General features: G+C 47.6%; 1 protein-coding gene across 1 annotated transcript in view; it reads left to right on the top strand.

The window, feature by feature from the left end:
* The window catches only part of CTHRC1 (collagen triple helix repeat containing 1), a 47,514-nt gene that overhangs the window by 27,193 nt on the left and 7,606 nt on the right, over window positions 1-12,715 (top strand). The window contains exon 2 of the mRNA XM_088442592.1: window positions 12,409-12,630. Within this exon, the coding sequence (XP_088298718.1) occupies window positions 12,409-12,630 (222 nt within the window). The remainder of the gene's footprint in view (window positions 1-12,408; window positions 12,631-12,715) is intronic.

The raw sequence follows: 12,715 nt of genomic DNA, 5'->3' as shown, positions 1-12,715 counted from the left end.
ATCACGGGCACTATGTGTGGTGTAATGTGAATAAGAATGTGCTACTGTGTGGCGTAATTTGAATTGGGAATACTATTGTGTGACCACACCCCTTTCTTTTGAGATCACGCCCTTTTTTTGTACCTACGGCACACGCTGTCCCTTTATTGAAAAAGCTCAGAGGACAGCTGTCCTAGAGATGTCCTGCTACATCTTTTTTGCCGCTGCGACTTGCTGCGTGCCCATGATTGGGCGTTCGCGTCTTGTTCGCTCCCTCGTTCCATAAGATTGCATGGTATGAATGCTGCCGCAGCCTGGCGTACTGTATCGCAGGCGTGCGCGGCATCGACAGCAAAGATGTAGCAGGACACATCTGTATGCACATGGTGCGGCGCTTGCCCGATTTGCAGATATCCACGGGGTCCATCCGCATTTAGGGATCTATGTACTAAGCAGTGATAAGTGACAGAGTGGAAAGTGATAAGTCTGTGATAAGGTGCCAGCCAATCAGCTCCCAATTGTCATTTTTCAAACACAGCCTGTGAGATGGCAGTTGGGAGCTGACTGGCTGGCCTTATTACAGACTTATCACTTTTCACTCTGTCACTTATCACTGCTTAGCAGGAGTGTATCTAGGGATCCAAGCGCCCCTGGCAATGTAATGTACTGGCGCCCCTCTACCCCCTTATGCAGTGCCCCCAGTAGTAATCCCCCCTATGCTGCATTGCCCCCAGTAGTGGCCCCCCTATATAGTGCCCCCAGTAGTAATCCCCCCTATGCTGCATTGCCCCCAGTAGTAGTCCCCCCTATACAGTGCACCCAGTAATAGTACCCAGTAGTAGTCCCACCTATACAGTGCCCCCAGTAATAGTATCCAGTAGTAGTCCCCCCTATACAGTGCCCCCAGTAGTAGTCCCCCCTATATAGTGCCTCCAGTAGTAATCCCCCCTATGCTGCATTGCCCCCAGTAGTAGTCCCCCCTATACAGTGCCCCCAGTAATAGTACCCAGTAGTAGTCCCCCCTATACAGTGCCCCCAGTAGTAGTCCCCCTCTATACATTGCCCACAGTAGTAGCCCCCCTATACAGTGCCCCCAGTAGTAGTCCCCTATACAGTGCCCCTAGTTGTAGACCCCCCTATACAGTGCCCCCAGTAGTGGCCACCCGCCCCCTAAATTGCCCCCAGTAGTGGCCACCCGTATATACAGTGCTCCCAGTAGTGGCCAGCCCCATAAATTGCCCCCAGTAGTGGCCACCCCAATACAGTAGACGGCACCCCCCCGTAAAGTGCCCCCAGTAGCGGACACCCCCTATTTCAGTGTAAGTGCCCCCCACCCCCGTGTCAGGCTTACACACACACAAAGAACAAAAAAAAAATTCAACTTACCTGGTCCCCGCTCCTGATGCGACCGCCGCTGTCCTAGTCCCGGCCCGCTCTTCTCCTGCATGGGAGAGACGTCACGACGTCTCTCCCATCACATGCTGCGGGGGGAGCCGGGACACGGAGCTCATGAGTGAGCTCCAGCCGGCTCCCTCCGTGGACGACGCAGCAGCTAATGAGAGTCAGGCAGACTCTCATTAGCTGGCTGCTATTACAAACAAAGCCGCCGCTGGCGGGCAGACCGCTCTCACTGCGGACTGCCCTACACTTGTGGGGCCCGGGGGACTTGTCCACCCCTTGGCTACTGGTGGCACTGCCGGGCGGCGCCCCCCCTTTGGTCGGCGCCCCTGGCGAGAGCCATCCTGGCCAATGGGTAGATACGCCCCTGCTGCTTAGTACATAGACCCCTTGGACTTTTTGACTCAGTATCAGGCCTTATATATTCATAAATTAGGTAAAATAATATTTTCCCTTTATCTTTTTTAGCTAGTTACTCCTTTCATGGTTTACCTTGCATTATTGCAGAGTCTGACTGATTATACATAGGGAAAGGACTTGGCAAAGTGGGAACCATGCCTGCAGGCGATCACAGCAGACATATTTATCCGGCTGCACAATGCTGCACACAGTAAATGAAATGTCTTTCTGGCACCAGGCAGCAGTGTATAGAATTACACTTACACATCTTGGCTTAGAGAGCGGCTCTGGGTCCCTCTCTCTCCTCTATCAGACATACTGTGCTCACTTCATCATTACACAACTAAACTGACTCACACTTTCCAGCCCAGGCTGAGAGCCACAACCCCAGGTATTTCCTTCTACCTCCCGCTGTCAGGGTAAAATCAACAGTTTCCATCCATCTCTAGAAAGCATGACTTGTAAGGGAAACGGGGTCACAATGACCTCAGTGTTCAGGGTTTGTGTTTTGGTTGGAACCGTTTGTATAGATCTGGAAGGATTAGGACCAAAGCACTGTGAGGACAGACTGGCTGAATATCACACACTGCACAGTGAAAGCATCCCGCCAGCATTGAAAACTGTTTATTTTATTCATTTATATATTGAATTTAAATAAACAGGAAGGAGAAGAATTAGCTACGGAGGTTACTGCGCAGCTGCAGCTCTGACCTTAACTATTCAATTACTGCCGCTACCCCGCGTGGTAAGCCCAGAGGGTGCGCTTAACACAGATTTTTTTTCTCGCAGCCTCAGGAGTACAATTAAAATTGTTTCTTCAAAATGTCTATATGTATCCCCAATACTTAGTAACTAATCTACAAAGCATATTACAAATCCTAGAGACTAGTGTAGAGAACAGACCCTGATTCAGACCTGCTCGCAAGATGCGGCCGCTCACTGACAAAAAGGGCCGGGTATGCAAATTCCACGCTTGCACTGCGTGGTGTAAGGACGCCCTCTATGTCTTAGCGAGCTACGGCAGTGAGTGCTCGCTGGTGTATAAAGATGCCCACTTTCCTCTCGCAACACTCGTCATCTCCAGGAAGTGTAGGATTAATCGGTAACATCGAGAGCCATTGGAGCTGCTCGCAGACCTTGAGGTAGACCCTACCCCGCCGCAAGCACTGCGATCAGTGCTGGCTGAAATACAAGCGGGTGACGTGTACAATGACGCTACTTTGCTAATTATGCACGCCCTTTAAACTGCATTTTGTCGGTCAGACACCCCTGCGTTCAGAGCATCACTCCCCCGTTTACAAGCACCTTCCCCAGTTACCACTCACAAACGGCGCTATCTGCCACTCTAAGTAGCGCTCAGTCTGAGTTCAATGAGTGCACGATATCCAATCAGAATGACTGGCTTGCGCGCACGCACTGTGAATTATACGCATGCGCAGATGGGCAAAAATCGCTTAGAGCGAGCAATCGCGCCTTAGCGAACGGGTCTGAATCAGGCACCAAGTCCAGGCGTGGCAAATAGTGTTGAAAGTAGCAGTCTCTCAATCCTGGAGGCTAGGGTAAACAGTGTTAACAGAATACCCCCAGCTCCGATGGCTAATGTAGTAAGCAGACCTCCAATCACAGAGGAATCCATAGAATCAAGCAGAACTCAAATGTAGAAAACAGATGCCAAATACTGGTGATTAATATAGAAATCAAAATGCCCCAATTCTTGTGACTAGTGTAGTAACCAGACTCATAATTCTAGTGACTAGTGTAGTAAGCAGACTCATAATTCTGGTGACTAGTGTAGTAAGCAGACCCATAATTATGGTGACTAGTGTAGTAAGCAGACCCCCAATACTAATGACTAGTGTAGTAAGCAGACCCCAAATTCTGGTGGCAAGTGTAGTAAGCAGACCCCCAATACTAGTGACTAGTGTAGTAAGCAGACCCCCAATTCTGGTGGCTAGTGTAGTAAGCAGACCCCCAATACTAGTGACTAGTGTAGTAAGCAGACCCCCAATTCTGGTGACTAGTGTAGTAAGCAGACCCCCAATTCTGGTGACTAGTGTAGTAAGAAGACCCCCAATACTAGTGACTAGTGTAGTAAGCAGACCCCAATTTTGGTGGCAAGTGTCGAAAGCAGACCCCCAATTCTAGTGACTAGTGTAGTAATCAGACCCCCAATTCTGGTGGCAAGTTTAGTAAACAGACCCCTAATTCTGGTGGCTAGTGCAGCAAACAGACCCTCCATACTAGTGACTACTATAGTAAGCAGACCCTCAATTCTGGTGACAAGTGTAGTAAGCAGACCCCCAATTCTGGTGCTTGTGTAGTAAGCAGACCCTCAATACTAGTGACTAGTGTAGTAAGCAGACCCCCAATACTAATGACTAGTGTAGTAAGCAGACCCCCAATACTAATGACTAGTGTAGTAAGCAGACCCCAAATTCTGGTGGCAAGTGTAGTAAGCAGACCACCAATACTAGTGACTAGTGTAGTAAGCAGACCCCCAATTCTGGTGACTAGCGTAGTAAGCAGACCCCCAATTCTGGTGACTAGTGTAGTAAGAAGACCCCCAATTCTGGTGGCAAGTGTAGTAAGCAGACCACCAATACTAGTGACTAGTGTAGTAAGCAGACCCCAATTTTGGTGGCAAGTGTAGAAAGCAGACCCCCAATTCTAGTGACTAGTGTAGTAATCAGACCCCCAATTCTGGTGGCAAGTTTAGTAAACAGACCCCTAATTCTGGTGGCTAGTGCAGTAAACAGACCCTCCATACTAGTGACTACTATAGTAAGCAGACCCTCAATTCTGGTGACAAGTGTAGTAAGCAGACCCCCAATTCTGGTGCTTGTGTAGTAAGCAGACCCCCAATACTAGTGACTAGTGTAGTAAGCAGACCCCCAATACTAATGACTAGTGTAGTAAGCAGACTCCCAATACTAATGACTAGTGTAGTAAGCAGACACCCAATTCTGGTGCTTGTGTAGTAAGCAGACCCCCAATACTAGTGACTAGTGTAGTAAGCAGACCCCCAATACTAATGACTAGTGTAGTAAGCAGACCCCCCAATACTAGTGACTAGTGTAGTAAGCAGACACCCAATTCTGGTGCTTGTGTAGTAAGCAGACCCCCAATTCTGGTGCTTGTGTAGTAAGCAGACCCCCAATACTAGTGACTAGTGTAGTAAGCAGACCCCCAATACTAATGACTAGTGTATTAAGCAGACCCCCCAATACTAGTGACTAGTGTAGTAAGCAGACCCCCAATTCTGGTGACAAGTGTAGTAAGTAGACCCGCAATTCTGGTGGCTAGTGTAGTAAGCAGATCCCCAATCCTGGAGACAAGTGTAGTAAGTAGACCCGGAATTCTGGAGACTACTGTAGTAAGCTGACCCCCAATTCTGGTGACAAGTGTAATAAGCAGACCCCCAATTCTGGTGACTAGCGTAGTAAGCAGAATGCCCAATACTAGTGACTAGTGTAGTAAGCAGACCCCCAATCTGGTGACAACTGTAGTAAGCAGACCCCCAGTTCTGGTGACTAGTGTAGTAAGCTGACTCCCAAATCTGGTGTCAAGTGTAGTAAGTAGGCCTGCAATTCTGGTGGCTACTGTAGTAAGCAGACCCCCAATACTAGTGACTAATGTAGTAAGCAGACCCCCAATACTAGGGACTAGTGTAGTAATCAGACTCCCAAATCTGGTGCCAAGTGTGGTAAGCAGACCCCCAATTCTGGTGACTAGTGTGGTAAGCAGACTCCCAAATCTGGTGCCAAGTGTAGAAAGCAGATCCCCAATACTAGTGACTAGTGTAGTAAGCAGACTCCCAAATCTGGTGCCAAGTGTAGTAAGTAGGCCCGCAATTCTGGTGGCTAGTATAGTAAGCAGACCCCCAATTCTGGTAGATATGCTGAAATCTACAGATAAGCACTAAAACCACAACAGCCAAACTGATTTTGCTTTCATTGTTTATCTTGCACTAAACAGACAGAAGCCAATGTCTGATTAGTTTCTGTTCTTTTAGTACAGATCTGGCCTTTTCAGCGATGTTAATGGTTAACACCCAGTGGCTTTTATATGTGTCAGGCCAGCGCAATTCTAAAAGGACATTAATTATACGTGGTGGTCGCCAAGATGAAACACAAAAAGAAGACACCCCCAAAAGGGCACCACATTTAGTGATGTAAACACCATTATTGCTTTATTGCATACAGAATCACACCAGTTCCACAGTCACCTATCATTTCAAAAAGAAAATTGGAACACAAGTAAGTCCCTTCTATGTTCCCCCCTTCAAACTGCACCAAGATATGCCAACAGCAAGCCTATAATATTGAGGCCATGTCCCTTCCAGGATCAGCCAATTAGGAGAGTCTCACCAACTTAGGAACAATTAGGAGGTCTGCTGTTATAGTATGAGCATGTTTATTATAACAATATACGTCTGGTCATACTTCTCTGTATTAGGAACTATTAGGAGGTACGCTGTTATAGTATGAGCATGTTTATTATAACAATATACGGCTGGTCACACTTCTCTGTATTAGGAACTATTAGGAGGTATGCTGTTATAGTATGAGCATGTTTATTATAACAATATATGGCTGGTCACACTTCTCTGTATTAGGAACAATTAGGAGGTATGCTGTTATAGTATGAGCATGTTTATTATAACAATATACGGCTGGTCACACTTCTCTGTATTAGGAACAATTAGGAGGTATGCTGTTATAGTATGAGCATGTTTATTATAACAATATACGGCTGGTCACACTTCTCTGTATTAGGAACTATTAGGAGGTATGCTGTTATAGTATGAGCATGTTTATTATAACAATATACGGCTGGTCACACTTCTCTGTATTAGGAACTATTAGGAGGTATGCTGTTATAGTGTGAGCATGTTTATTATAACAATATACGGCTGGTCACACTTCTCTGTATTAGGAACTATTAGGAGGTATGCTGTTATAGTATGAGCATGTTTATTATAACAATATACGGCTGGTCATACTTCTCTGTATTAGGAACAATTAGGAGGTATGCTGTTATAGTATGAGCATGTTTATTATAGGGGTGAGCGGGTTCGGATCTCTGAAATCCGAACCCCCCCGAACCCCCCGATCCGAGGCAGATCCGAGTCAGGCTCGACTTTTCCCGCCTGACTCGGATCTGAAATCGAGGCAAAACGTCATCATCCCGCCTTCCGAGTCTCGCGGGTTTTGGAACCTATATAGGGTACCCGCGTCGGCGCCATTTTCTCACTCGGCTGTGGACAGTGAAGAGGGAGGGTGGGAGTTAGGGCTGGCTAGGCTGTGTAGTGTAGTGTAGTGCAGAGTAGTGTTGTGCTGTGCTGTGCTGCACTGTGCTGCTGTTGTCCACTACTTCAAAGTCCATAGGGGCTGGCTGTGTTGTGCTGTGCTGCAGTTGTTAATAGGGGCTGTGTCCACTACTTCAAAGTCCATAGGGGCTAGCTGGACTGTGTTGTGCAGTCAGTTCTCCATAGGGGCTGTGTCCACTCCAAAGTCCTGTGCAGTGTCCCAGTCCTAAAGGGGTGCTGTAGTGTTGTCCAGGGGGTGCTCTGTCCATCAGGGGTGCTCCCCCCAAGTGCTAAAAAAATTATATTTTTTGTGTGTTTGTGAATTGTGTGCGCAGTAGAAGCACGTGCATCAACAAAGTAGTGCCAAGCGTGCGCCTGTGTCATAAGTAAAGGGCCGGCTGGCTTGACCGTTAAAGGGTGCTGTAACCCCCAAAGTACACTCCAGTCCAAACCAAAAAAAAAATTATTTTCTGTGTTTGTGAATTGTGTGCGCAGTAGCCGCACGTGCATCAACAAAGTAGTGCCAAGCGTGCGCCTGTGTCATAAGTAAAGGGCCGGCTGGCTTGACCGTTAAAGGGTGCCGTAACCCCCAAAGTACACTCCAGTCCAAACCAAAAAAAAAATTATTTTCTGTGTTTGTGAATTGTGTGCGCAGTAGCCGCACGTGCATCAACAAAGTAGTGCCAAGCGTGCGCCTGTGTCATAAGTAAAGGGCCGGCTGGCTTGACCGTTAAAGGGTGCCGTAACCCCCAAAGTACACTCCAAACCAAAAAAATATATATTTTCTGTGTTTGTGAATTGTGTGCGCAGTAGCCGCACGTGCATCAACAAAGTAGTGCCAAGCGTGCGCCTGTGTCATAAGTAAAGGGCCGGCTGGCTTGACCATTAAAGGGTACTGTAACCCCCAAAGTACACTCCAAACCCAAAAAATATATATTTTCTGTGTTTGTGAATTGTGTGCGCAGTAGCCGCACGTGCATCAACAAAGTAGTGCCAAGCGTGCGCCTGTGTCATAAGTAAAGGGCCGGCTGGCTTGACCGTTAAAGGGTGCTGTAACCCCCAAAGTACACTCCAAACCAAAAAAATATATATTTTCTGTTTGTGAATTGTGTGCGCAGTAGCCGCACGTGCATCAACAAAGGAGCAGCGCCAAGCGTGCGCCTGTGTCCCATAAGTAAAGAGCCGGCTGGCTCATTTCTTAAAGGCTGGTGTAACCCACAAAGTGCACTACTCTCCAGCAAAAATAAAAAAATATTTTCTGTGTTTAGCCGCACGTATATATCAAACCGATATAACATAAATGGAGGACCAAACTTTCTCCGATAAAAATAAAATAGAGAAAGATCAAGAACCACTTCCTCCTAGTGCTGAAGCTGCTGCCACTAGTCATGACATAGACGATAACATGCCATCAACGTCGTCTGCCAAGGCCGATGCCCAATGTCATAATAGAGGGCACATACAATCCCAAATGACAAAGTTCAGGAAAATGACCTTGAAAAAAACATTTAAATCAGCTGAAGAGAAACGTAAACTTGCCAATATGCCATTTACGACACGGAGTGGCAAGGAACGGCTAAGGTCGATCCCTAGTATGTTCATGACTAGTGGTTCAGCTTCACATGACGATGGAAGCCCTCCTCCCACTAAAAAAATCAAAAGAGTTAAGCTGGCAAAAGCACAGCGAAGAACTGTGCTTTCTAAGAAGATATCACAAATCCCCAAGGAGAGTCCAAGTGTGGTGGTGGTTGCGATGCCTGACCTTCCCAGCACTGGACGGGAAGAGGTGGCTCTTTCCACCATTTGCACGCCCCCTGCAAGTGCTGAAAGGAGCACCCACAGTCCACTTGCTGATATGCAAATTGAAGATGTCACTGTTGAAGTACAACAGGATGAGGATACTGGTGTAGCTGGCGCTGAGGAGGAAGTTGGCGAGGAGGATTCTGATGGTGATGTGGTTTGTTTAAATCAGGCTCCGGGGGAGACAGTTGTTGCCCGTGGGATGAAAAAGCCCATCACGGTCATGCCTGGGCAGAAGACCAAACATTCCACCTCTTTGGTCTGGCAATATTTCTATCCAAATCCGGACAACAACTGTCTTGCCATATGTACCTTATGTAAAGGTGGAATAAGTAGGGGTAGGGACGTTAACCACCTAGGAACATCCTCCCTTATACGGCACCTGCAGCGCATTCATAATAAGTTACTGTCAAGTTCAGAAACTTTGGCTAAGACCGTAAGCAGTCCAGGGACACCTAAATCCCGTTGTCCTGTTGTATCCAAGCGCCTGCAAACCACACCGTCAACTCCCTCCTCGTCAATTTCCTCCTTAGTCAGGATCGGAAGTAGTCCTGCAGGCCATGTCACTGGCATGACTGACTCTCCTATCCCGGATTCCTCCGGAGGATCCTGCATTGCTACGCCTCCTGCTGCCGCTGCTGCTGTTGCTGCTGCTGGGAGTCGTTCATCATCCCAGAGAGGAAGTAGGAACACCACTACTTTTACTAAACAATTGACCCTCCAACAGTCCTTAGCGAGGAGGATGAAGTACGACAGCAGTCATCCTGAAGCAAAACGTATAACTGAGGCCTTGACTGCTATGTTGGTGTTAGACGTCCGTCCGGTATCCGCCATTAGTGCAGTGGGATTTAGACAATTGATGGAGGTAGTGTGTCCCTGGTTCCAAATCCCGTCTAGATTCCACTTCACTAGGCAGGCGATACCGAGACTGTACAGAAACGTCAGAAAAAGTGTCCTCAGTGTCCTGAAAAATGCCGTTGTACCCAATGTCCACTTAACCACGGACATGTGGACAAGTGGAACAGGGCAGACTAAGGACTATATGACTGTGACAGCCCACTGGGTAGATGTATCACCTTACGCAGCAGCAGCGTCACCAGTCGCATGCATCTCAGAAACGCCAGCTCGTTCCAAGGCAGGCTACGCTGTGTATCACCGGTTTCAGTAAGAGGCACACCGCCGACAACCTCTTAGAGAAACTGAGGGAAATCATCGCCCAGTGGCTTACCCCACTTAGACTCTCCTGGGGATTTGTGATATCTGACAACGCCACCAATATTGTGCGGGCATTACATCTGGGCAAATTCCAGCACGTCCCATGTTTTGCTCACACAATAAACTTGGTGGTGCAGAATTTTCTGAAAAGCGACAGGGGTGTGCAGGAGACGCTTTGGGTGGCCCGAAAAATTTCTGGCCACTTTCACCATTCAGCGACTGCGTGCCGAAGACTGGAGCGCCAGCAAACACTCTTGAACCTGCCCCGCCATCACCTGAAGCAAGAGGTTGTGACGCGGTGGAACTCAACCCTCTATATGCTTCAGAGGATGGAGGAGCAGCAAAAGGCCATTCAAGCCTATACATCCACCTATGACATAGGCAAAGGAGGGGGTATGCACCTGACTCAAGCGCAGTGGAGAATGATTTCCGTGTTGTGCAATGTTCTCCAGCCCTTCGAACTTGCCACACATGAAGTCAGTTCAGACACTGCCAGCTTGAGTCAGGTCATTCCCCTCATCAGGCTTTTGCAGAAGCAGCTGGAGAAAGTGAAGGAGGAGCTAAGACGGAGCGATTCCGCTCGGCATGTGGGACTTGTGGATGAAGCCCTTCATTCGCTTTGCCAGGATTCCAGGGTGGTCAATCTGTTGAAATCAGACCACTACATTTTGGCCACCGTGCTCGATCCTAGGTTTAAAGCCTATGTGGTGTCTCTCTTTCCGGCCGACACAAGCCTGCAGAGGTGCAAAGACCTGCTGGTGAATACACTGTCAGCTGAAGCGGAACGTGACACGTCAACAGCTCCTTCTTCATTTTCTCCCGCAACTGGGGCTGCCAGGAAAACACTTAGGTATCCTAAGCAACCCGCTGGCGGTGATGCAGGGCAGGCAGGACCAAGTTTGGACATCTGGTCCGGACTGAAGGACCTGGCAACAATTTCTGACATGTCTACTGTCACTGCATATGATACTGTCACCATTGACAGAATGGTGGAGGATTACATCGGTGACAGCATCCAAGTAGGCATGTCAGACAGTCCATACCTGTACTGGCAGGAAAAAGAGGCAATTTGGAGGCCCCTGTACAAACTGGCTCTATTTTACCTGAGTTGCCCCCCCTCCAGTGGGAACTCCGAAAGAGTGTTTAGTGCAGCCGGGAACCTTGTCAGCGAAAGGCGTAGGAGGTTGCTTCCACAGAATGTGGAGAAGATGATGTTCATCAAAATGAATTATCAGCTCTTCCAGGGAGACCAGCCTCCAGAACGTACAGAGGGACCTGTGGTGGTGGATTCCAGTGGGGACGAGTTAATACTTTGTGAGGATGAGGATGTACACACTGAAGAGGGTGAGGAATCGGTGGATGAGGATGACATCTTGCCTCCGTAGAGCCAGTTTGTGCAGGGACAGATTAATTGCCAGCTTGTTTTGTGGGTGCCCAAACGAACCAATCATTTCAGCCACAGTTGTGTGGCAGACCCTGGCGCTGAAATGATTGGTTTGTTAAAGTGTGCATGTCCTGTTTATACAACATAAGGGTGGGTGGGAGGGCCCAAGGACAATTCCATCTTGCACCTCTTTTTTTTCTTTGCATTATGTACAGTTTGGGGCCTAGTTTTTCAAACTGCCATCCTGTCTGCCACTGCAGTATCACGCCTAGATGGGTCACGTGTTTGTGCCGCCCACTCGTGTCGCTTAGCATAGTCATCCAGCTACCTCGGTGCAACCTTTTGGACATAAAAACACTATTGTGAGGTGTGAGGTGTTCAGAATAGACTGGAAATTAGTGGAAATTAAGGTTATTGAGGTTAATAATAGCATAGGAGCAGAAAAACCTACAAATTCTGTGATTTTAGCTGTTTTTATGCTTTTTTTCAAAAAAATACAGATCCAAAACACAAAACCCTGAACCCAAAACACGGAAGGGTGGTTTTGGCAAAACCAATCCAGATCCAAAACACGAAGAAAGATCCAGATCCAAAACCAAAACACAAAACACGAAAAGTGGCCGGTGCACACCCCTAGTTTATTATAACAATATACGGCTGGTCATACTTCTCTGTATTAGGAACTATTAGGAGGTCTGCTGTTATAGTATGAGCATGTTTATTATAACAATATACGGCTGGTCATACTTCTCTGTATTAGGAACTATTAGGAGGTATGCTGTTATAGTATGAGCATGTTTATTATAACAATATACGGCTGGTCATACTTCTCTGTATTAGGAACTATTAGGAGGTATGCTGTTATAGTATGAGCATGTTTATTATAACAATATACGGCTGGTCATACTTCTCTGTATTTCCGCAGTACAATGGCTTATGCATGCAAGGCAGTATGGGTCTTCCTGGCCGAGACGGAACTCCGGGAGTGAATGGAATCCCGGGAACACCTGGAATTCCCGGACATGATGGAACAAAAGGAGAAAAGGGAGAATGTATGAGGGAGAGTCTGGAAGAGTCCTGGACACCAAACTTCAAGCAGTGTGCCTGGAGTGCCCTCAACTATGGCATAGACCTGGGGAAGATTGCAGTAAGTATTTCCCCCATGCCATCCAACCCACCACTTGTTACCAAAACGATGCAGGATTACCATAGTAAGCAACCAAATCACCATC

This window comes from Taudactylus pleione, unplaced genomic scaffold (genome assembly GCF_031769625.1).
Source record: "Taudactylus pleione unplaced genomic scaffold, aTauple2 ptg000314l, whole genome shotgun sequence".
Classification (NCBI taxonomy): Eukaryota; Metazoa; Chordata; class Amphibia; order Anura; family Myobatrachidae; genus Taudactylus; species Taudactylus pleione.
The sequence above is the reverse complement of the archived record's forward strand: the minus strand, read 5'-3'. Positions and strand labels throughout refer to the sequence as shown.